We start from the raw sequence: 25,145 nt of genomic DNA, 5'->3' as shown, positions 1-25,145 counted from the left end.
TCTACAAAGTGGGAGGCATGTTGTGTAAATAAAATGATACAAACCCCCCAAAATAAATTTTCATTCCAGGCAACAAAATAGGAAAAATGCTAAGGGGGTGAATACTTTCGCAAGCCACTGTATATAGACTGGTGTGTGCCTTTCCAAATCACGTCCAATCAATTGAATTTACCACAGGTGTACTCCAATCAAGTAGAAACATATCAAGGATGATCAATGGAAACAGGATTCACCTGAGCTCAATTTCGAATCTCAAAGCAAATGGTCTGAATACTATTTAAATACATTTGCAAAGATTTCTAAAAACCTGTTTTTGCTTTATCATTATGGGGTATTGTGTGTAGATTGATGGGGGGAAAATGTATTTCATCCATTTTAGAGTAAGGCTGTTACGTAACAAAATGTGGAAGAAGTCAAGTGGTCTGAATACTTTCCGAATGCACTGTATTTCTGTGTTTGGATAAAGTCTGGTAAAGGACAGATATCACTGTGACTCTGTACTGATATGCTAATATACTCTATTTTGTACATATTTTATATATTGTATACCATCTTTTGTGGGGTGAAGCATGGTTGTGTGTGTTATCATGTGTTCTCATTAGCTTGGCTTGGTCATGAAAGTTTGATCAGTCAGAATGTTTAATTCCTCGCCACAAGATGGGAACATAGTGAATCTTAAAGAATATATGCTGTACTGTATGGAGTCTATTTACTGAATGCCAAGAGAAGTTTTACTATATGCATTTTTACAGCTGTGGGATGTTTTTCACGAAAAACACTTTCAGTCGCCAATTGTTTTGTATTTTACAGGGGAAGCCAGGAAAGCTTCTTCCCATTGTTAGTATTGCGTATAACATGATGTGCTTGAATCTATAAAACGTTGTTTCCTAAGTGTTTCATTGCACTCATGTTCTGCTTTGTCTCTGTCCTCTCTAACTGTATAACGTGGTGCTTTCTCCCCTCCCTTCGCTAAACAGTCGCATTGGTGTTTTGTACGCAGCTATAAGTTCGAAACATCAATCCGATCGTCAGTGAATTCAACCAATAACCTCTCTCCATGTCCAGCGCGCCTGTTGTCACCCGCCGCACTAGCTTCGGGTGACCCGCTTTCTAAGGCACCAGGCACAGCAACAGGTGTGTCACCTAAACACGCTAAACATGCACATGCTCATGTGCATACATGCATGCAAGCACGCAAACACAAACCCACGCACATACAAATGTACGCACACAAACACACACATGGATACACACGGATACGCGTGCGCACACATGAATACACACGGATACGCGTGCGCACACACACACACACACACACACACACACACACACACACACGTGCTGGAACTATTCTCTCTCTCCTTCCCCCTTCCCAGTAGGTTGTGAAGGAGAGTCCAACCTCTCCATGTGGATCTATGTGTTCCTGGGGAACGTCTTACGAGGGATCGGGGAGACTCCAGTGCAGCCCCTTGGGATCTCGTATATAGATGATTTTGCCAGGGAGGAAAATGCTGCATTTTACATTGGTAATAGACCAATTGGAAAAACATACACATTTTAGATAATGTCACTGTGCATGATTTGAAGTACAATATGTTAAGTAGATCTGACAGTGTGACTAAACTGCCTTTCAATCTAATTCATACACTAAGGGTCCGATTCAATCAGATCCGCTTTAGCCAACATCCGGATAGCTGATGTTTAGACGGTGTGGGAGGTGGAACTGCGTTAGAGCTGTCAAATCCACAAGTGGCTCCCAGCTTTACATGCAAAGCAGACATTGCCATTGCCAGTCACATTAACAGAAATCTCATGCAGCCTTTTTTACAAGTTCGAACACTGGAATGTGAAACGTAATCTACATCTCGATTAGGATAGTAAAAAATGGTCATTATTTATGATTTTTCAATTTGAGTGTAATTATTTCTATATAGCCTACACTTTCTCGTTCTGAACTTCTAACTCAAGTGGGGCTGCTCACTACCAAAACATCTGCTATGCAGGTGTCTGCTATTGCTGGTTCACGCTAATCTAGCTCTTTGTGATAACATGAATGGACAAATGCTCCAGATAAGCAGAGGCATCTCTTTGACCTTTTAAAACTCACACACACCCGTCTTAGTGTTTACTGCTTAATGGAACTGTCTCTGGTTAGTATAATAAATAAATTGGTGTGCGTGTGTGCGTGCGTGTGTGCGTGCGTGCGTGCGTGCGTGCGTTTCATATTTCAGGCTGCGTTCAGACCATAGCAGTCATTGGTCCTGTGTTTGGCTATTTACTGGGATCCCTGTGTGCCAAAATATATGTGGACATTGGATTTGTCAACATGGGTGAGTAACCGGTATCTAGCGAAACACTGCGTATTTTGTCTATTCCGCCTACACACTATTGGACTGTAATAGTGAGTTCTCCAGTTTAGACAGAAACAGGCCATTCACCTCTGTTCTGTTACTATTAGACTAACAAACAGCGCTCTGAGTTAAGTTCATAGTCGTTCCTAGAGTGCAGTCGCTGACTGTGTTCAATAAGTGTTTGTTATGTATGCTCATGCTTCTAGATTCTAGGTTATCAGACTAATTGAACTAGTGTGCTCCAGAACACTGCTCAGTGACGTCAGCTACTAAATTTGAGTAACCAATATAAAGCAGGAGAGATGGTTAAGATATGCACAAAAAGCAGCTGTAGCGTGCTTGTTTTTTCTCTCCAGTAAGTCTTGTCGCTAGGAACGTTGCTAGTGCACTCAGTTATTCTCATAATGTATTTTGTCCCCAACAGTCACAGCTCTCTCTCTGCTTGTCCTCCCTCTATAGAGACTATCACCATGGCCTTCTCTTGTTATATGTATGTACTGACGTGTATGTGTAACTGATAGATGCACACATACACTACATGTTAATGTTTTTAAATGTATGTCAATTGTAAAGTCTTTTGTCTGTAATGTCTTTTTCGTTATATGTCGGAACCCAGTAAGACTAGCTGTCGGGTAATGGGGATCCTAATAAATCCAATTAAATCAAGTTCTGTGTCTCCCCTCCCTGTATAGAGAGTATCACCATAAGCCCTGGTGATGCTCGCTGGGTGGGGGCCTGGTGGTTAGGTTACCTTATAGCTGGGGTGATCACCCTGCTTTCAGCCATCCCCTTCTGGTTCCTGCCCCGTTCCCTGCCCATCCCGTCAGACCGAGGCCCAGCCCAGTGCACCCCGGAGCAGACTAGCTTCATCAAAGACTCCCCTCTCCTGGAGCATAAGTATCAAGCCGACGAGCCAGCCAGCTTTCTGGAGATGGCCAAAGGTATTTTGTTGAATGGGGATGAAGTTGGAACATTTTCTGGTTTAGATTATGATTGGAGTTTAAAAAGGCTATTTCAAAGTCTGGTCAGGTAAAATGGTATATCAAATTCAGGTTGCTTTGGATGAAATTACCATAGTATGGAAAAAGGTAGACAAAAATGACCTTGACAACTGATGATGTCGTTGACGAGTGATGATGTTGTGTTGATTGTTTTTAATCTAGATTTCATACCAACGTTGAAAACCCTCCTGGGGAACCCAGTGTACTTCATCTACCTGTGTGTGACCATCATTCAGCTGAACTCTCTCATCGGCATGGTAACCTACAAGCCCAAGTACATAGAGCAGCATTACGGACAGTCAGCATCAAAAGCCAATTTCCTGATGGGTACGTAACGTTGGCCAATCATATAGCTTATATGCCTCTATCAGTGTTGGGGATCGTTACTTTTCAAAGTAACTTGATACGTTACAATGTTATTTACTATGGAAAGTAACTTGTTACATTACTTCTGCGTTACCAAAAATAAGTGTCTTTTGACACTATATAAATGAGTCACCCCGCAGTGTTTGTCATTATACCCTGATGAAGACAGCTTGTCTGTCGAAACGTTGGACTTAACATTTTTGCATCTAAGCTCCTAGAGTGTGCGGCTCTCCTTTATTCCACTCCGCTAGCCCTCACCTCTTTCTTTCGCCTCTTGGTCAATCTTACAGGCCCAGTGCAGTCAAAAGCATGTTTTTCCTGTGTTTTATATACATTTCCACACTATGAGGTTGGAATAATACTGTGAAATTGTGAAAATTATGATAATGCCCTTTTAGTGTAAGAGCTTTTTGAAAAGACAACCTGAAATTGCTGCCTGTTTTGGTGGAGTTTTGGCCTGCATGGTGACATCACCAGGTGGTAAATTAGTTAATAGACCAATAAGAAAGAGAGTTCCAAACCTCTCTGCCAATAACAGATAGTTTTCCACTCTCCGCTCAGACCAATCCCAGACAGTCCAAGGTAAATTCTTGCTTGAGAAATTGGTCTTTGCTAAGAAGCTATTTTTGTTTCTTTTTGACCACTTTAATTGAAAACAATCACAGTAAGGTACTTAATTGTTACCCAGACATGATTTGATATTGAGATGAAAACAGTTGTGTTGGACCTTTAAGAATTAGCTTTATGCACACTACTTTTGAATGGCGAGACTATGACGACTGATAGGCCTTGTGCAAGGGTAGGCAACTAGATTAAGCCACCAGACAATTTTTGCCGGAGCAGATGGTTGGGGGGCAGAAACATAATTATAACCATTTGTACACTGCAAATTGACCACAACTAAGCCCAAAAAGAGGTTGTATTTGAAAATGATAATAATTTCATACCATGGTTATATTGAGACACGATCACATTTTTATATAATTCTTTTGTGGGAATACTTAAGAACAGATTTTCTAAATTAAACTCTTTCATCTGAAGTCCTTGTGATTTTACAGTTTTCTTTACCCCCAGAAAATCACTTCCGGGACGGTTTAGGCCCGTGGGCCACATATTTCTGATCCCTGGCCTAGTGGCTACCGTCAAAACTGTGCCTTTCGTCCGTAATCTATAACTCTGGCCTATACCAGCTCAAGTAATAATGACAGATGAAATATCTTCTTTACAATTCTTTAATAAATACATTATTTTGGGGAATTATTTACACATAAGTATAAAATAATACATACAATATTCAGTGCCTCCGGAAGTATTCACATCTTCACATCCCTTGACTGTTTCCACCACAGGAGGCCTGTATCTTTGTAGTGAATAGGTGTATTGATACACCATCCAAAGTGTAATTAATAACTTCACCATGCTCAAATGGATATTCAATGTCTGCTTTTTATTTGTACCCATCTACCAATTAGGTGCCCTTCTTTGTGAGGCATTGGAAAACCTCCCTGGTCTTTGTGGTTGAATCTGTGTTTGAAATTCACTGCTTGACTGAAGGACCTTACAATTATCTGTATGTGTGGGGTACAGAGATGAGGTAGTCATTAATAAATCATGTTAAATTATGAGTCCATGCAACTTATTATGTGACTTGTTAACCACATTTTTACTCCTGAACTTATTTAAGCTTGCCATAACAAAGGAGTTGAATACTTATTGAGTCAAGACATTTCTGCTTTTCATTTTGAATTAATAAAAATAAAAAACATAATTCCACTTTGACATTATGGGGTATTGTGTGTGTAGGCCAATGGCACAACATTTCAATTTAATCCATTTTCAATTCAGGCAGTAACACAACAAAATGTCAAGGGGTATGAATAGTTTCTGAAGGTGCTGTATTAAACTAACTGGGCACAGTAAAGGGAGAGCTCAACTACAAGGACAACTGGCTACCAATCTGTTTTAAACACAGATAAACTTGGCAGAGATATGAAAACACACGTTAACATGAGCAATAGCCCTTTCCAAACATGCAATTCATGAACCACAATAACCAGACGGTCTAGATACCAATTAGTTGTATTATTTTCATAGACGTTGCAGTAGCGTAGCCTTTTCAAAAGGACAACGTATGCACGTTACAACATTCATAACTCAAAGTAAAAAATAAAACACCTTGTTGGTTTATTTCACTGATTTCCTCTAAAGTAGCGATTTAACGTTATACGGCACAAGAAAAAGTCTGAAGGTGCTTCTTGATATTTAAAGTGGAGTTCTTTGCGGCGGACAGCCACTTATCCCCGAGGCAGAGTTAGCATTTTACTGACATGTTCCTGTCCTTTTCCCCTTACCAATTCAAAGTAATCCGAATTCTTCCACCGTGCAAAGGCTACTGTCTCTGCCATCTCACTAGTTAGAAACAAAACAAAAAGGAAATAATATTGTAAAATGAATGACTTTCTTATTTAAAAACGTAATTAAGTAACTGATTAATTAAATAGAAAAATGTACCTGTTAAATTACTAGTTACCACAAAAAAAGTAATCTGAGTAGTCTAACCCGTTACTTTGTACCGCGTTACCCCCGACACTGGCCTTGATTCATCTCATGCATGAGCTAGTTCAATTTAGATTGGAAACTTGAAAGGACTCGCTTTATGCATAGATAAGCACATGCATACAATATTGTTAATACTAGATCAAGCAATAGGAGGTCAAAGGTGCTGTTTTATTGAGCTATACAATGTGTTAGGATTCAACCCTCAAATGTGAATACTGATCTAAATAGGCCTCATGCTCCACTATTGACCTGACCATTGCATGCTGTGTATGGAAGGCAATGCGATATCTAGCATAACTACAGTAATAGAACGGATAGATAAAATATGATATCTGTACATTGATGTATGAGAAAGACCAAGAGCTTTGGTCTTTGAGTGGGAGTTGGACAGTGTCTACTGTGAGTTCTCTCTACTGTCAACTATATCAAAGGCTGAGTCTCAGCCTGGCCTGGTTCTACTCCACTGTACTGTATGGGGCTGTATTGGGTTGTGGAATAGCACTGGCATAAAAGGTAGACTTATAGCTACAGTGGTATGAAAGGTAGCTAAAGCTACAGTATGGTATTGTGTGAAAGTGTATGCCTGGTTTAGGGCTTTGGCTGGCTCACATGGTGTATCAGTCCCATTGAACCTTTCGTCGAGACCTTAGTCCTGGCCTAAATCCTCCATGACTAGGAATGAAGAACATTTCTAAAGAATGAGACCTATGTCTTAACGTTTACAGTGTGTGTGTTGTTTGTTCCAGGTACAATCAACATCCCTGCCGTGGCGTTGGGAATTTTCACTGGCGGCCTGCTCATGAAGAGGCTGAAGCTGAGCATCATGGGAGCGGCCAAGTTTGCGTTCGGCACCTCTCTGATAGGCTACTTCCTATCCCTCTTCTTCTTCGTCATGAGCTGCGAGAATGCCAAAGTGGCTGGGATCACGCTGCCCTACAACCGGTGGGGGATACACACACACACACACACACACACACACACACACACACACACACACACACACACACACACACACACACACAGAGCTGTTGGTAGAAGTTGCCCTTAGGTACATACAGTATTTACCCTCTGTAAATGTTCTATTCCCAGCACCACAAACGGGTAACATGCTGGAGTGTGTATACTAATAACTGCGCCTAGAGAACAGTATACCTCCAACACTGGAGAGATGTGGTCTAGAATAGCGAATGAGGGATTTCACCCATTTACTGTACTGTATGCCCCCTGGCTCTGTCAAGACTATTTGCTGCTAATGTCAATATCAGAACCGGCACTGAATTTGGTTGATAACATCATTGAATCGGTGAAAGTATACTGAACAAAAATAGAAACGTAACATGCAACAATTTAAACGATTTTGCTGAGTTACAGTTCATATAAGGAAATCAGTCAATTAAAAACAAATCCTTTAGGTCCTAATCTATGGATTTCACATGACTGGGCAGGGACGCAGCCATAGGTCCACCCACTTGGGACCCAGGCCCACCCACTGAGGAGCTTTATTACAGGCAGAAATACTCCTCAGTTTCATCAGCTGTTCGGGTGGCTGTTCTCAGAAGATCCCGCAGGTGAAGAAGCCGGATGTGGAGGTCTTGGGCTGGCATGGTTACACGTGATCTGCGGTTGTGAGGCCAGTTGGACGTATTGCCAATTCTCTAAAACAATATGGTAGAGAAATTAACATTAGATCTCTGGCAACCGCTCTGGTGGACATTCCTGCAGTTAGCATGCCAATTGCATCCTCCCTCAAAACTTGAGACATCTGTGGCATTGTGTTGTGTGACAAAACTGTACATTTTCGAGTGGCCTTTTATTGTCCCCAGCACAAGGTGCATCTTTGTAATGATCATGCTGTTTAATCAGTTTCTTGATATGCCACACCTTTCAGGAGGATGGATTATCTTGACAAATGATAAAATGCTCACTAACAGGGATGTTGACACATTTGTGCACAACATTTCTGGGATCTTTTATTTCAGGTCATGAAACCTGGGAACGACACTTGTTGCATTTATATTTTTGTTCAGGATATATCTTATTATGCATTTGATTAAATGCACATCACACCTTCTGTATCTGAGCAGGCAGAGGTCAAGTCATGTCTGTATTCATTAGATTATCTGTCTAAAGGAAAGCGCTATATGAATTAAATCTACTATTAATAACAGCCCCACTTTCTCTCTCTTTCTCTCTATTTCTCTCCTTTTCTCTCTCTCTCAGGGTGGATGGTGTATCGTATGAGGAGCGCTCAGTATTCTCAGCCTGTAACTCAGACTGTGTGTGTTCAGACAGAGACTGGGACCCTGTCTGTGGAGAGAACGGCATCACGTACGTCTCTCCCTGCCTAGCTGGCTGCCAGACCTCCACAGGATCAGGGAAGAACACGGTTAGATGAGATTCATAGCCAGCACGGAGGCTGCATCCCGAAATGGCACCCTCTTCCCTATATAGTATACTACTTTTGGGCTCTGTTTAAAAGTAGTACACTATATAGGGAATACGGTGCCATTTGAGATGCAAAAAGACTGTGTAATCTGATAGATCACGTTACTTGTGAGCAACGGGGTAAAGGTCAATTCCATTTTAATTTCAGTATGATTTCAGTCGGAATTGACTCGCACCCTGGTGGGTTTATGGAAAACTTTTGAAGCAGCCAGTTATGATGTTTCTGTTTTTGTGTCAAATTGTTGTGTGTGTGTGTGTGTGTGTGTGTGTGTGTGTGTGTGCCTCTGCAGGTGTTCTCTAACTGTAGCTGTGTGGTGGTAGCAGGGCTGAGCAGTGGTAACCTGACAGCCAGTGTAGGCCACTGTCCTCACAGAGACGACTGTGACCGTGTCTTCCCTTACTTCCTGGCTCTCTCTGTCATCACTTCCTTTATCATCTCCCTGGGTGGCACGCCAGGCTACATGGTCCTCATCAGGTCAGTCACACACACACCCATACACACACACACAAACAAGAAGGGATGGTCATAGCAGTTGGCAAGACGGCACAAAGAAATCTGTGACTCCTGCTACAACAAGGTACCTTAAAGGGGAAACAATCAGAAGCCCCGTTTGTACCTGGTTCTAACATGCGTCCGTTGTCCTGATCATGTCCACATTCTGATTGTGCGTCGACAGGTGTAGACAATCAAAAGACGCATTGTGATCTGATTGTGATTATATCTTTCTGACCACCTCCGGTTGTAGTGAAAGACGCATCTTGTACGGATATCCTTGGTGTAAACAAATCGAAAGTGTATACATTTGGCCAACGTCACAGTTATCCCGGCCTCTTAAAAAAATCACACCAGAACATGTTTTTAGAAACCAACTGCCTACTGACACTGTGGCCAGATATGCCACAGTCCAATACCGCGTCCAGCTCTGATTTAAAATGGCATATAGAAATAAAGATATTTATGAAGAGATATTGTCCCGAATAAGAGAAAAGAGGTTCTCCCCTTCAAATTCTAATATTTGAAAAGGCTACAGAAAGGCCAAGGAATTCAGGGAGGCCTACTCTGTAACTTAACCTGTTTCTACTGTGTGCATTAGGGCCTAAGTGTAGTTTTTATTTATACTGTGCAATAATTGTATTTTGTACCCACATCCAGATACTCAACTAATTTGTGCGGTGACATTTTTAGAGATGGGAGAGATTCTCTGACTTATTGTTTGTCCATCTGTGGACAAGTTGAGAGTTATCGGAACAGTAGTCTATTACGCCTAGTCTTAAATCATTGGATAACAAAAGTAGGCTGTAATGATGAGAGTATAAAACTATTGACTATAAAAGCGTGCTATTCTGTCGATTTTATACAGCTTGTGTCATAACGGTAGGTCCAAGGCAGGTTGGATTCATTTGCATATAGGGAGGGACCAGGGAATCTGGTCACAATAGGGACGAAGTGGGCAGATAAGAGACCGATATTACCATGTGTAGACGCAACAAAATCTCAATCAGATAGTGATCGGATGATGACAACCACATCTTAATCGGATGATGACAATCACATGTTAACGCAAGGTGTAACCATGGCTACTGAGAGAACCTAACCTGCATAAAGTCTATTACATTTACTTGCACCACCTTCTTCAGAATGATCTCACCCAGAAAGTTCTCACATTTCACTGTAGTGAAATTGCCTCACAGAATGGCTGACAGAAGTTGAATGTAGTCTTTGTAACAGACTTAGGCAGGGATTCAATTCAACTGCGCTTTGTCTGCTATGTTCCATTTTCCAGGTAATTTTTGATTGAGCTGACATATGCAGTGTTTATGATGAACACGGTCTCCGCTGACGCGGAACCATTGCCTTTAAAAGCTGCATAGCAGACAAATCGCGATCAGATTGAATTCTAGACTTAAAGAGCCGTGTTGCAACCATAGAGGCCTCTAGTGGTGTAAAGGCCATATTAGCATGGGCAGTGCCATTGAGGACTTCCACCATTTTAATGTAGTCAACTGGGTGGGACTTCCAACTTTATTGGCTGGAGTCACGTCCAATCGGGTCATCCAGAGTGATCCGCCAATTGGGAAGAAGAAAATGCAAATGGAGATAGCCTTTATAGAGTCATAATATTCATAACACCTAAAGGTCATTAAGGGAATTGGTTCCAATCGTTTCCCCACCATTAACAGCTAATTAGCATTTCCTTTTTGGGAGGTAAATACAGGCAAATATATTGATAAAAGTCACCTTGTCCGATAGAGATTTACACAGTTATCAAAACGTCACAGGGTAAGCGAAACACAGCCCTTATTTAAGTGTTTCTAAAAATCCCCTATGGGAAAAAATGAATGGTGGAAAAACGACTGGAACCATTTCCCTGTTTGACCACTAGGTTTTATAGGTATTATGACACCTCCACTGTGGGGCACTATGGCGCTGCACGCGCTGTCACAGACGCTATAATGGCTCAGATACAAAGATGAGTCTTCTATCTATCTCTATGGTTGCAACAGACTTTATAGAGGGCAAGGAGACAGTCACATGATGCTTTCAGGTGATTGAATTACTTCCTCTGGATTCGTGGTCTGATTGGACTGAGAGAGAAGTTTTTGAGTCAGCTCATTGTTCTTCCTACTCTCTGCCTGTGAGTCCATTCAGGGTTATAGCAGGAAACATAGATTCAGTACACTTTAAGTACATTTAATTGATATCTTTATCACATGGCATACTTCAAAGGGGTTATAGGAAAGTCAGCAATAGAGATTTTACTGTATTTCAGGAAAGTAGAATATGTGATTTGGATCGGTACTGTTACTGGCTAAAACTAGTCCTTGATTAGCCTTCGCCAGCTTTGAGCATGTACACAAATGCGCACACACAAACACGCATGTACACGCACGCACACACACACACACGAACACAAACCACAATCCAGCAGATCGGCCCAAAGCTCGATCAGCTGACCCTGATGAAATGTGTTGCCCTTACTGGGACAAATGAAGTTACTGGCAGTGGCCTATTTCCTTTTTCTTTTGTTCTGATATTTTTAGAGTATTAGTTGTCTGAGATAGGTCTGCTTCTGTTTTTGCTCTGGGTCTTGAGAGAACAGCTGAATAGCCTCTCTCCCCCCTATCTGAGATACTTACTGCAGCCCTCATCCTCCACATACAACACCCGTTTTGCCAGTCACATTCTGTTAAAGGTCCCCAAAGCACACACATCCCTGGGTCGCGCCTCTTTTCAGTTCACTGCAGCTAGAAACTGGAACGAGCTGCAAAAAACACTCAAACTGGACCGTTTTATCTTCATCTATTCATTCAAAGACTAAATCATTTTCACTCTTACTGAAAGTTGTGGCTGCTTCACCTGATGTATTGTTGTCTCTACCTTCTTGCCCTTTGTGCAGTTGTCTGTGCCCAATAATGTTTGTACCATGTTTTGTGCTCCTACCATGTTGTGATGCTGCGATGTTGTGTTGCTACCATGTTGTGTTGGTACTATGCTGTGTTTTCATGTGTTGCTGCCATGCTATGTTGTTGTCTTAGGTCTCTCTTTATGTGTGTTTTGTCCTATATTTGTATTTTTTTTTAAATGTAATCCCAGCCCACGTCCTCGCAGGAGGCCTTTTGCATTTTGGTAGGTCGTCATTGTAAATAAGAATTTGTTCTTAACTGACTTGCCAAGTTAAATAAAATAAAAATAAAATAGCAAGGTAGTAAGGGCAGACATTCCTGACAGTGTACTACCTTGCTCTACCAACAGAGGTCAGTCGTACTCACTCTTTGTGTTCACCAGTTACGTCAGAGAACGTCTTCAGTCAACTTACATTATGTCAACAACACTAGTCTTTTCAATTGACCTTTAAAGCGGTCTGAGTATGCAAACTTAATAATGAACCATAACTAAATTGTGGATACTTTCATATCATGTCATTTCATTTATAATATCTTCAGATCTATATCTATTATCTGTATTCATAGTAATGGTAAAGTTCAAGTTGATGATGGTGTTCTCCCGTGCAGGTGTATCAAGCCTCAACTGAAGTCCTTAGCTCTGGGGTTCCATACTCTGTCCACACGTACACTTGGTGAGTCAATACTGTCAGATCTCAGATCTAGGATCAGTTTACCACCCAAAATGTTAACATGTGGGGGGCACAAAACTATCCTAAGATCAGCGTCTAGGGGCAACTTCCTCCTACTCCTGTCAGATCAAGCCATACCAGAATCACAGCCAACGCTTGGCAGCTTAGCAACCCTGATCTAAAACTAGCTGCAGCCAGTTTGTTTCCAAGTCACACATTTCTCCACTAATCAGCTTAATACCCTGAACAAAATCCTCTTAAAAATCCCCTCTGTTGCAAAGGTAATCCTTGAAAAATGATTACTTGTGAATCAGGTGTGTTAGCTCTGGGTTGGAACACAATCCTGCACACATTGCCCTTTTCCATGACCAAGATTAGCCACCTCCGTATTACTGGTAGATCATTTTGTGTGTGTTGGTGTTATAACAGCGGGCATCCCAGCGCCCATCTACTTTGGGGCGATCATCGACACCACGTGTCTGAAGTGGGGCCAGAAGAGATGCGGAGGGAGAGGAGCCTGTCGGATATACAACACTACAGCATACAGGTAATGCACACATACACACTACTGGTCAAGCCTGATACACAACACAAACGCACACAGACAACACACTTACTTCAAAGTGATAATGTCGGAGAGGCATACCCTCTATAACATCAGATGCTGAACATTGATTTTCAAGCCAATTTTGAAGGCAACCCCAGCAACCCCCGGGTAGCCTTGCCACTTGAAGCACAAGTGTAATGTCAAGTCTCTGAGTGTGTGTATCCCCTGGTCTCTCTCTCCTCAGGATAGCTTACCTGGGTCTAACTATGGGCCTGAGGACAGTTTCCTTCCTGCTGTGTATACTGGGATTTGTGCTGCTCAAACGACACCTGCGGAGAGAGGAACGCAGTGCTCACCAAGTGGCCAACGGCGGAGCAGAACTGGAGGTACTCAGGAAAGAGGAAGTCCTAGCCTCCAACTCGGACCAATCGCTACAGACTTCCACAACAGACTACAACAACACAGAGAGAGAGACACGGCTGTGACAGTCTCCCCTGATCCCTCATGTTACACACACACACCACACACACGAGATGTGCAGGAACCAACAACGTGCTGCGCCAGACCATCTCATAGAACATAAATTATATATTTGTACTGGACCTGTCAAGGTTATGTATATTTAAAAAATAACATGTTTTTGATATAACTGACGTATTTCATGGATGTACCTGCTGTATTTTACAAAAACACAAATGTAACGACAAAGAATGTCATCTTTGTTGTTTTTTACAAAGAAAGTATTTGATTGGATTTGTTAACCATTGGTTAATTGTTTTTACTGCAGTGAGAGTCCAGTTTCGGTCACTGAGTATTTTTGTAACAACTCCCAAGGTAGTCTACGTGATAATATTGCTATACAGCCTCAATCTGTTGAAAGAGAATGTCAGACATTCTGTGTTTCTCTACTGTAAACATTGCCAAAATGTGATCTCAATAGCCCTGTTTATACCTGGTTCTAACATGCATCCTTCATCCTGATCTTGTCCGTTTACACTTATACACAGCAAATTGGTCAGTGTTACCTAGTGTTGATATTTCAGTTTAACATTTGTAGCGTTGATTCAGGTGTTAAACTAACTCTGCAAGTGTTAAATTAACACTCAATGGTTTAAAAGAACCCCACTGTTGGTGTTAATAACTAGTGTTAAACCAAAACCACACCCATCATTATATTTCCCAGAATGCTCTATTGAGGGTAGATTTCTTTTTTTGTATTGTTTATTTCAATATCTATGTTTTTGCATGTACATTGTTTAATTAACTAATTAATCTTATGCTACTCAAATATAAATAACATGCAATTTTCTAAACTAATCCAATATGTTACTTGGACTTATTGCACCCGGCACTGAAATGGTTGTTCCAGTTTAGATGCTTTAGGTAGTCTCATCTCTTATCTTCCCAACCCGCCAATCATTCTGAATGCAGGTTGCTGGTGAACTCCAGGTTGCTGCAAACGTAGGCTAACCCCCCTCTGTCTGGATTCCACTAGGAATTACACATCACTTTGCCACCCAGCATAATGTGACCTGCACACCTGATTATATCAAGATGGTGCCGAAGAACATGGCTGACATTTTACATTCTCCCAACCAATTGTGCTATTTTGTTAGTTTTTTTGTGTAACTTATTTTTTAACATATTGTGTACATAATGTTGCTGCTACCGTCTCTTATAACCGAAAATAACTTCTGGACATCAGAACAGCGATTACTCACCGCTGACTGGAAGAAACCTTTTCCTTTAACGAGTCTGATGAGAAGGATATCCTGCTTTCACTGGAATAGGCCCAGATCCCCGCCTTTTTCATGAAGAAAAGATGCAGGAAAAGGGACAGCAGATCGAGCAGCCTTCTGAGAATCTATAGGCGAGCGAGTAAACTCCCACTGCCATCCGTTCTTAATGCGCAATCATTGGAAAATAAAATTGATGACCTACGATTAAGATTATCCTACCAACGGGACATTAAAAACTGTAACATTTTATGTTTCACCGAGACGTGGCTGAACGACGATATGGATAATATAGAGCTAGCGGGATTTTGTGTCTTTTGTCAATAACAGCTGGTGCGCAATGTCTAATATTAAAGAATTCTCGAGGTATTGCTCGCCTGAGGTAGAGTACCTTATAAGTTGTAGACCACACTATCTACCAAGAGTGTTCTCATCTATATTGTTTGTAGCCGTCTATTTACCACCACAGAACAAAGCTGGCACTAAGACCGCTCTCAACCAACTCTATAAGGCCATAAGCAAACAACAAAATGCTCGCCCAGAAGCGCCGCTCCTAGTGGCCGGGGACTTTGCCCGCGTTAAACTTAAATCAGTTTTACCAAATTTTTACCAGCATGTCATGTGCAACCAGAGAAAAAAAATCCTAGACCATTTTTACTCCACACACAGAGACGCATACAAAGCTCTCCCGTCGCCCTCCAATTGGAAAATTTGACCATAATTCTATCCTCCTGATTCCTGCTTACAAGCAAAAACTAAAGCAGGAAGTACCAGTGACTCGCTCAATACAGAAGTGGTCAGATGACGCGGATGCTACACTACAGGACTGTTTTGCTAGCACAGACTGGAATATGTTCCTGGACTCATACAATGGCATTGAGTAGTACACCACCTCATTCATCGGCTTCATCAATAAGTGCATTGACGACGTCGTCCCCACAGTGACTGTACGTACATATCCCAACCAGAAGCCATGGTGTCACTGCTCTCTAGGAGTGGTGGGGAGGGAGAGAAGTCAGGCGCAGGAGATCAAAAGTGCACTTGCAGAGCGTGTTTATTCCAGAGTCCAAAAACACCATGAACAGGCATAAAACAAACCAGAAAAAAATTGTCCACCCCCAAAAAGGGCCGGGACGCAGTCCAGAGAGAAACGCAAGCCCACAATAGACAAAGAAAAAATAAATGCTACCCCAAAACCCACAACAGGTAACAACAAACAATCCCGCACGAACCCAACCTAGACAAGCGAGACTAAATACCCCACTAATGACCCAACTCAAAACAGGCGCAACAAAAGACAGACAAAACCAAACAAAAAGGGATCGGTGGCAGCTAGTAGACCGGTGATGATGACGACTGCCGAGTGCCGCCCGAACAGGGAGAGGAGCCACCTTTGGTAGAAGTCGTGACACATGGATTACAGTCAACATCCGCATCGAGCTAAAGGCTAGAGCTGCCACTTTCAAGGAGCGGGAGAGTAATCTGGACGCTTATAAGAAATCCTGCTATGCCTTCAGACGAACCATCAAACAAGCAAAGCGTCAATACAGGATTAAGATTGAATCCTACTACACCGGCTCTGACACTCTTCGGATGTGTCAGGGCTTGAAAACTATTACGGACTACAAAGGGAAACCCAGACGCGAGCTGCCCAGTAAGGCGAGCCTACCAGATGAGCTAAGTGCCTTTTATCCTCGCTTCGAGGCAAGCAACACTGAAGCATGCACAAGAGCACCAGCTGTTCTGGATGACTGTGTGATAACGCTCTCGGTAGCCGATGTGAACAAAACCTTTAAACAGGTCAACATTCACAAAGCCGCTGGGCCAGACGGATTACCAGGACGCGTACTCAAAGCATGTGCGGACCAAGTGTCTTCACTGACATTTTCAACCTCTCCCTGACCGAGTCGGTAGTACCTACTTGTTTCAAACAGACCATCATAGTCCCTGTGCCCAAGGAAGCGAATGTGACCTGCCTAAATGATTACCGCCCCGTGGCACTCACTTCGGTAGCCATGAGTGCTTTAAAAGGCTGGTCATGGCTCACATCAACGGCAGCCTCCCGGAAACCCTAGACCCACTCCAATTCGCATACCGCCCCAACATATCCACAGATGACGCAATCTCAATCACACCCAACACTGCCCTTTCTCACCTGGACAAAAGGAACACCTATGTGAGAATGTTGTTCATTGACTACAGCTCAGCGTTCAACACCATAGTGCCCAGGAAGCTCATAACTAAGCTAAGGACTCTGGAACTAAACACCTCCCTCTGCAACTGGATCCTGGACTTTCTGACGGGCCGCCCCCAGGTGGTAAGAGTAGGCAACAACACATCTGCCACGCTGATCCTTAACACTGGGGCCCCTCAATGGTGTGTACTTAGTCCCCTCCTGTATTCCCTGTTCACCCACGACTGCGTGGCCAAACACGACTCCAACACCATCATTAAGTTTGCTGACGACAAAACAGTGGTCGGCCTGATCACCAACAACGATGAGACGGCCTATAGGGAGGAGCTCAGAGAACTGGCAGTGTGTTGCCAGGACAACAACCTCTCCCTCAATGTGAGCAAGACAAAGGAGCTGATCGTGGACTACAGGAAAAGGCGGGCAGAACAGGCCCCCATTAACATCGACCGGGCTATAGTGGAGTGGGTCGAAAGTTTCAAGTTCCTTCGTGTCCACATCACCAACGAACTATCATGGTCCAAACATACCAAGACAGTCGGGCACGACCAAACCTTTTCCCCCTCAGGAGACTGAAAAGATTTGGCATGGGTCCCCAGATCCTCAAAAGGTTCTACAGTTGCACCATCGAGAGCATCGTGACCGGTTGCATCGCTGCCTGGTATGGCAACTGCTCGGCATCTGACCGTAAGGCGCTACAGAGGGTAGTGCGAACGGCCCAATACAACACTGTGGCCAAGCTTCCTGCCATCCAGGACCTATATAATAGGTGGTGGCAAAGGAAAGCCCATAAAATTGTCAGACTCCAGTCACCCAAGTTATAGACTGTTTTCTCTGCTACCGCAGAGTAAACCCTGTATATAGCCTGTATATAGCCTCGTTATTGTTATTCTTATTGTGTTACTTATAGTGTTATATTTTCTCAACTCTTCTTGAACTGCGTTGTTGGTTAAGGGCTTGTAAGTAAGCATTTCACGGTAAAGTCTACACCTGTTGTATTCGGCTCGTGACAAAAAGTTTGATTTGTTTTGATTTTGCCTGTAAGTGAGTTTCTGGCCACTGTATTAGGGTTCAAACTAAGTCCTCAAAATAAGGCCTCATGAGTTGTGTTGTACTGTCTTATATAATTTTATTTTAATGATAACATATTCACTTAAACTCTCACTTGGTGATGGCCAAAGGACTAAAAATGGATGAATGCAACAACCATGTCTTTGTCACTATCAAATACAGTCATGGGTGGTAACTCTACAATTCACTCGAAAGGCAAGGCACTCTGGGAAATATTCAAGTAAGTCTTTACACTAAGCAGTGTGTTAATTTAACACTGAAAAGTGTAGACCCGTATAGACAAGGACCAGTGTTAAATGTAACACTCAGTATTGATTTAACACTGGCGAATATGCTGTGAAAGATGATCACAATCACATCACAATGCACCTGTCTACAAATGTGGGCACAATCAGAATGAGGACAAAGGACACATGTTAGCACCAGGTATAAACGGGGCTACTGTTCATCATGTCTGTGTGACTGTGTTGTGCCACATGATGCCATTGTGCCAGCTTACCATAGCTGTTCTCAGCCTTTGGTGTGCAGCAGGGGCTTTCTTATTTCAATTCTGATCAAATCCACTAGGTGGCAGTATTGTATACTGGTAGTAAATTAATCTCTGTCTAGAAAGTTACAGTAATATCACAATGAATTGTGATTCATACAATTAACAACGCAAAGATCATTATAGATATCAAATGCACATCCACTGAACCATTACACTGTTTTATAGTTCTACCATCAGTGACTATCCACTGTAGGTGTCATTCATTATGAGAAGTAAAGCAAATTCGCATAATTTATTGGTCAATCTGTCCGCGTGTTTATGTGTATAGGTTGTGTACGTTTGAAAGTTTTAGGGCTCTATTCAATCTGTATCGCTGAAGTGTTACGATTGCGGGATAGAACTGTAAAGGCAATTTCCGATTGATCCCACATACAGTGCCTTCGGGAAAGTATTCAGACACCTTGACTTTTTCCACATTTAATTACGTTACAGCCTTATTCTAAAATTGACTAAATTGTTTTTTTCCCCCCTCATCGATCTACACACAATACCCCATAATGACAAAGCACAAACAGGTTTTTAGACATTATAGCAAGTTTATAAAACATAAACTGAAATATCACATTTACATAAGTATTCAGACCATTTACTCAGTACTTTGTTGAAGCACCATTGGCAGCAATTATAGCCTAAAGTCTTCTTGGGTATGACGCTACAGGCTTGGCACACCTGTATTTGGGGAGTTTCTCCCATTCCTCTCTGAAGATCTTCTCAGGCTCTGTCAGGTTGGATGGGGAGCGTCGCTGCACAGCTATTTTCAGGTCTCTCCGGAGATGTTCGATTGGGTTCAAATCCGGGCTCTGGCTGGGCCACTCAAGGACATTCAGAGACTTGTCCCGAAGCCACTCCTGCGTTGTCTTGGCTGTGTGCTTAGGGTCGTTGTCCTGTTGGCAGGTGAACCTTCACGCAAGTCTGAGGTCCTGAGCGCTCTGGAACAGGTTTTCATGAAGGATCTCTCAGTACTTTGCTCTGTTGATCTTTCCCTCGATCCTGACTAGTCTCCCAGTACATGCCACTGAAAAACATCCCCACAGCATGATGCTGCCACCACCATGCTTCACAGTAGGGATGGTGCCAGGTTTATTCCAGATGTGACGCTTGGCATTCAGGCCAAAGAGTTCAATCTTGTTTCTCATGGTCTGAGAGTCCAAGTGGGCTGTCATGTGCCTTTTACTGAGGAGTGGCTTCCGTCTGGCCACTCTACCATAAAGGTGTCACGTCCTGACCATTGAGTGCTCTTATTTTCTATGATAGAGTAGGTCAGGGCGTGACTGGGGGGTTTTATCTAGTTTATTTTTTCTATGTTGTGTTCTAGTTTATTTTTTCTATGTTGGGTTTTTTGTATGATTCCCAATTAGAGGCAGCTGGTCATCGTTGTCTCTAATTGGGGATCATATTTAAGTAGTTGTTTTTCCCACCTGTGTTTGTGGGAGATTATTTTGAGTTAGTGCATGTTGCACCTCTTCGTCACGGTTTGTTGTTTGTTTATAGTTTATTGTTTGGCTAAGTTTCACTTTCAAAATAAAAGATGTGGAACGATATTCACGCTGCGCCTTGGTCCGTTCCTACACATAGTCGTGACAAAAGGGCTGATTGGTGGAGTGCTGCAGAGATGGTTGTCCTTCTGGAAGATTTTCCCTTCTCCACAGAGGAAATCTAGAGCTCTGTCAGAGTGACCATCGGGTTCTTGGTCATCTCCCTGACCAAGGCCCTTCTCCCCCGATTGCTCAGTTTGGCCATTCGGCCAAGAATCTTGGTGGTTCCAAACTTCTTCCATTTAAGAATGATGGAGGACATTGTGTTCTTGGGGTCCTTCAAAACTGCAGACATTTTTTGGTACCCTACACCAGATCTGGGCCTCGACACAATCCTGTCTCGGTGCTCTACGGATAATTCCTTCCACCTCATGACATGGTTTTTGCTCCCATATGCACTGATAACATGGGACCTTATATAGACAGGTGTGTGCCTTTCCAAATCATGTCCAATCAATTGAATTTACCACAGCTGGACTCCAATCAAGTTGTAGAAACATCTCAAGGATGGTCAATGGAAACAGGATGGACCTGAGCTCAATTTCGATTCTCATAGCAAAAGGTCTTAATACTTATGTAAATAAGGTATTTCTGTTTTCGCTTAGCCATGCGGTATTGTGTGTTGCTGAGAAATTGTATGTATTTAATACATTTTAGAATAAGGTTGTAACATAACGTGGAAAAAGTCTAGGGATCTGACCGTGAATGCAGTCTCCGCTGACGTTGGAATACTGCCTTTATATTTTAATCACACTAAATTCGCTGAATTTCCGCGATACGAATTGAATAGAGCTCGTAATGTGCCAAAGTATCAGAACAAAAACATCACAGCCAATTCTCAGGTTGTATGATGTTTGGACCTACATTTAGTGAATAAACACTAAATATTATATAGGTGAATATTTCAATCACTGAGGTTCGTGGGCCAAGTGATACCAAGGAACATTTTTATTTGAATCCCTTTGTTTTTTTAAACAAATGAAATGGATGGCATTTCTCACACCCTTAAAACATCTGAATGTATATAGTTGTATTTCTTCGATTAAACAAAGAGAATATCTACAATAATAAAACATTTTTAATATGAGATAACATGTTGGTATGTGGAGATAATATGTTGGTATGTGGAGACAATTTTTCCAAACTAAAAAAATAACAGATTTAGCAGCAAAAACAAGTTTAATAATGAGCAATACTGAAATATTGAAACACTTTCTTACTCAAACCAGATTTTTGTACTTGAAAATATATCTACAGTGGTCTGAAAGGCACTTATTCTGTCAGCGAAGCTACTGTTCCCTAGTATTGGAATTTAATGTACAGTACAGTACTGGGGCCCTATAAGAGATAAGTACTTAGGGGATGGAGCCTAGAGGAAGATTTGTTGGTAAATTATCAATTCCACTCCAAGTGCTGACCCAGTCTACCCAACCCTGGGCTGGGACAGTCAATACAGGGGTTCTGAGAGTGAGAAGAGGAAATATGAATTTCCTCAGACTTTTCTATTTCAGTGTCCTTATTACAAAACAGAAAATCATGACCCAATATGGTATTTACAATCTAGCTGAATCCTGACCCTGTGTAATATTCACAAACCTCTATACATCGAAGAAGAATGAAAACAGAATATCACAATTGATATCAAATATTAAACAAAAATGTCTCAATATAGCTTCTGTACCCTTATGAACTCAATGCTAATTTTGTTTTACAAAACACATACAGTTCAATCTGTAATATGCCTAGCTGCTAAGGTAAAACATTTCTATGAATGCAACGGTGCTCTTGCCATGTACAGGAAAAAAACGACATTGCAAGTCCATTTCATCAAAAATACATTCACAGTAGAAGACCACTAATCTGAAGCTTGTACTGCCATCCATTCTCCAAAAGTCAGTGAATAATAGAAACACTATTTCTAGGCTGGTCTAGTAGCTATTCTTACAAACGTGCTCAGGTGCTTTTTATCTGAGGTTTGGCGGCTCAGTGAGGCTTTGAAGGAGTATTTTGATGACATCATGCACAGTGCTTCAGTATGTCAAAGGAAAGTGATAGCGTGCGTGACAGTATTTCTGGTTTCTTGGTACAATCTGTAAACGTTCTGACCGCTGTAGTCGTAAGCCCGATCAATCATCCTTTTTATCTCCACTCTCTTGAAGATTCTGGAAAAATAAAGAGTATATACAATATATCTGAAGTGGTGGAGGTAAATGTACAGTAGTAGTACTGAAGTCAGAGCTGTAGTATTCTGTTTGAGCAGGGTAGTAATATACAGTATCTACTGTAAGTGTTGACAGCTTTGGACAAGGCTGGGTGAGCAGTAATATGCAGGCTAAGTCTTAGATACTGTATGTGAGCTGATCTGGAGTTACCTGGTGTTCATTCAGCAGTTGGTTGTATTCTTTGGTCAGTCCATCGGATTGTTTCTTCATAGCTTCCATCTCGGATTGGGACTTTTTCAAGGCTAGGAAAAACATTAACCACAAAGCATTCCCGTTATCATCCAATTCCCATGCATATCCTCCAATCTATCTAAAATGTGACGTGCTATGGGTCAGAGTACACATTCTCGAACAGTAATTGAAGCCCATGTTTGTTTTATTGTCATTATGGTCTGATTTAATTTGGTTGGTTATTGTATTGTAGTTGTACATGTTCACTTTATTTAAATATTATTGGATTTGTGGTTCTATTATTCAGTCTGTCACAAAAGTATTGTGTGTGTGTCTTCTTCACCTTCCTCTGAGCCCTTCAGTTCTCCTCTCTGTTTCTCCATCTCTGACCTCAGCAGCTCGTTTCCCTCCGCTGTGGCCTTGTCCCCCTTCCCATCCATCAGCGTCTGAAACAAACACAGGTAAACATTAACAAACATGAACCACTTACCACATTTCTCAACCTTATGCAGTACCAAAATGAGTTTAGTTTCTTTTAGTGTGGATGAAGGCCCACATCTCTGAGTGGAGTTCTGATATAGCTTCGCCTTTTAGATCAACATGAATACGTTTTCATGGACAAGGGGGGCATTATCCTAGATCAGCGCTCCTCTTCTTTTTGAGACCCTTTTAAATATGGGCTCAGGAGCAGAAAAGGTAGTGATACTGGTTATGACCTTACCTGCTTAAGTAGCTTGTTGTCCTCCATGTATTTCTTTGCAGTTTGGTTGGCACACTCTGCCTTGGTCTGCAGAGAGGCCGTGGTGCCAGACTCCATTGCCAGCTGGTTGATCAGAGTGATCACCCGCCTCCGCACTCTGTAGGGAAACAACACACACAGAGATGGTGTTCAATACTGAGATAATACTTTTCTTAAACAGAGAACTGTCACTTGAACTTGTCCATCTGAACACAGTTTTAGTTTTCAGTTTGTCTAAACATTTTGCTACGGTGTGCCCTACTGAACACGACCAGTGTTATGGTCATTGCAATGAATAAATGCATCTCTATGACTATGACGATCCATGCTCTGGCTGGTTTTCACCAGTATCCATCCCAATGTGATGACGACACAGTGAGGACTCAGTATGTCGATGTGTGAGTGATGGACAGACAGATCCAGGACTTACAGCCAGAGGAAGAGGGTAAAGCCAGAGATGTAGAGATTCCTCTGGGCTCTGAACAGCTTCATGTGGAGGTGGTCAAACATGTTGGGATGCAGATAAGCATCCTTGCTGTTCTTCGCCCCCGAATACTTAATCACCTCGTGCAAAGAGTCTACAGGAGGACGTACAGGTGTGGTACGACATGGTTAAACATAGTAAAACACTGAGATTGCAAAAGCATTGATTGAGATGGTAATCTCTCCGGTGAGAGATTGTCACTATTGTGAGCCATTAAGATCTGTGAGTAAATTAAACATACTTTTTAGAATCAGCTTACCAGCATGCTTTGCAAGTGTTTGTTTTTACATTGACATTTTTGGCATTCAGCAGACTCTTATCCAGAGCGACTTACAGTCAGTGCATTCAACTAAGGTAGATAAACAACAACAGTAGCCGTTACTGAGAAAATGATTGTAGTTTTGAAGTGCTAGTTGTTTGGACTAATTTAAACATCATCAATGCCCGTCACATGCAGAAGTGCATGTGACAGATGGGAGCAATAATAAACATTGCAATCTTCTGTTGACTCTCGTTTCCTTTATTAAATGGATGAAAAAATGATTATTGTGATAATACTTAGAATTAATGTACAGTTGAATAGAATCCATGACCAAAAAATACATATTTTCAAAATCTGTAAATGACATCTTTTCAACTGGCACTCAAAACAAAGTGAATGTAATTTCAATGTCCAGAAAATACAGATTTTCACATTTAATTCAGAACCAAAAATGAACCTGATTTTAATAATCGATAAAATACGTACAGTTGAAGTCGGAAGTTAACATACATTTAGGTTGGAATCATTAAATCTCGTTTTTTAACCACTCCACAAATTTCTTGTTAACAAACTATAGTTTTGGCAAGTCAGTTAGGACATCTACTTTGTGCATGACACAAGTAATTTTTCCAACAATTGTTTACAGACAGATTATTTCACTTATAATTCACTGTATCACAATTCCAGTGGCTCAGAAGTTTAAATACACTAAGTTGACTGTGACTTTAAACAGCTTGGAAAATTCCAGAAAATTGTCATGGCTTTAGAAGCTTCTGATAGGCTAATTGACATCATTTGAGTAAATTGGAGGTGTACCTGTGGATGTATTTCAAGGCCTA

At 41.8% G+C, this 25,145-nt stretch overlaps 2 protein-coding genes across 2 annotated transcripts in view; one reads left to right on the top strand and one right to left on the bottom strand.

The window, feature by feature from the left end:
• The window catches only part of slco1c1 (solute carrier organic anion transporter family, member 1C1), a 70,733-nt gene extending 56,071 nt beyond the window's left edge, over window positions 1-14,662 (top strand). Inside the window, exons 4-14 of the mRNA XM_082963852.1 lie at window positions 1,001-1,134; window positions 1,380-1,526; window positions 2,232-2,330; window positions 3,044-3,292; window positions 3,515-3,679; window positions 7,024-7,219; window positions 8,498-8,663; window positions 9,013-9,197; window positions 12,737-12,801; window positions 13,228-13,345; window positions 13,590-14,662. Coding sequence (XP_082819978.1) covers window positions 1,001-1,134; window positions 1,380-1,526; window positions 2,232-2,330; window positions 3,044-3,292; window positions 3,515-3,679; window positions 7,024-7,219; window positions 8,498-8,663; window positions 9,013-9,197; window positions 12,737-12,801; window positions 13,228-13,345; window positions 13,590-13,830 — 1,765 coding nt within the window. The 3' untranslated portion in view covers window positions 13,831-14,662. The remainder of the gene's footprint in view (window positions 1-1,000; window positions 1,135-1,379; window positions 1,527-2,231; window positions 2,331-3,043; window positions 3,293-3,514; window positions 3,680-7,023; window positions 7,220-8,497; window positions 8,664-9,012; window positions 9,198-12,736; window positions 12,802-13,227; window positions 13,346-13,589) is intronic.
• A 6,878-nt stretch (window positions 14,663-21,540) lies between these two features.
• LOC145861317 (B-cell receptor-associated protein 29-like) lies at window positions 21,541-24,550 on the bottom strand. Its single transcript, XM_082963291.1, has 5 exons — window positions 23,991-24,550; window positions 23,543-23,678; window positions 23,165-23,267; window positions 22,801-22,892; window positions 21,541-22,590 (listed from the first exon to the last, which is right to left on the bottom strand). The coding sequence occupies exons 1-5, from the start codon at window positions 24,068-24,070 to the stop codon at window positions 22,555-22,557; spliced, it is 447 nt and encodes a 148-aa protein (XP_082819417.1). The 5' UTR covers window positions 24,071-24,550; the 3' UTR covers window positions 21,541-22,554.
• Between the last annotated feature and the right edge of the window lie 595 nt (window positions 24,551-25,145).

The sequence above is a fragment of the Salmo salar genome, chromosome 17 (genome assembly GCF_965601325.2).
Source record: "Salmo salar chromosome 17, fSalSal1, whole genome shotgun sequence".
Taxonomy (NCBI): domain Eukaryota; kingdom Metazoa; phylum Chordata; class Actinopteri; order Salmoniformes; family Salmonidae; genus Salmo; species Salmo salar.
The sequence above is the reverse complement of the archived record's forward strand: the minus strand, read 5'-3'. Positions and strand labels throughout refer to the sequence as shown.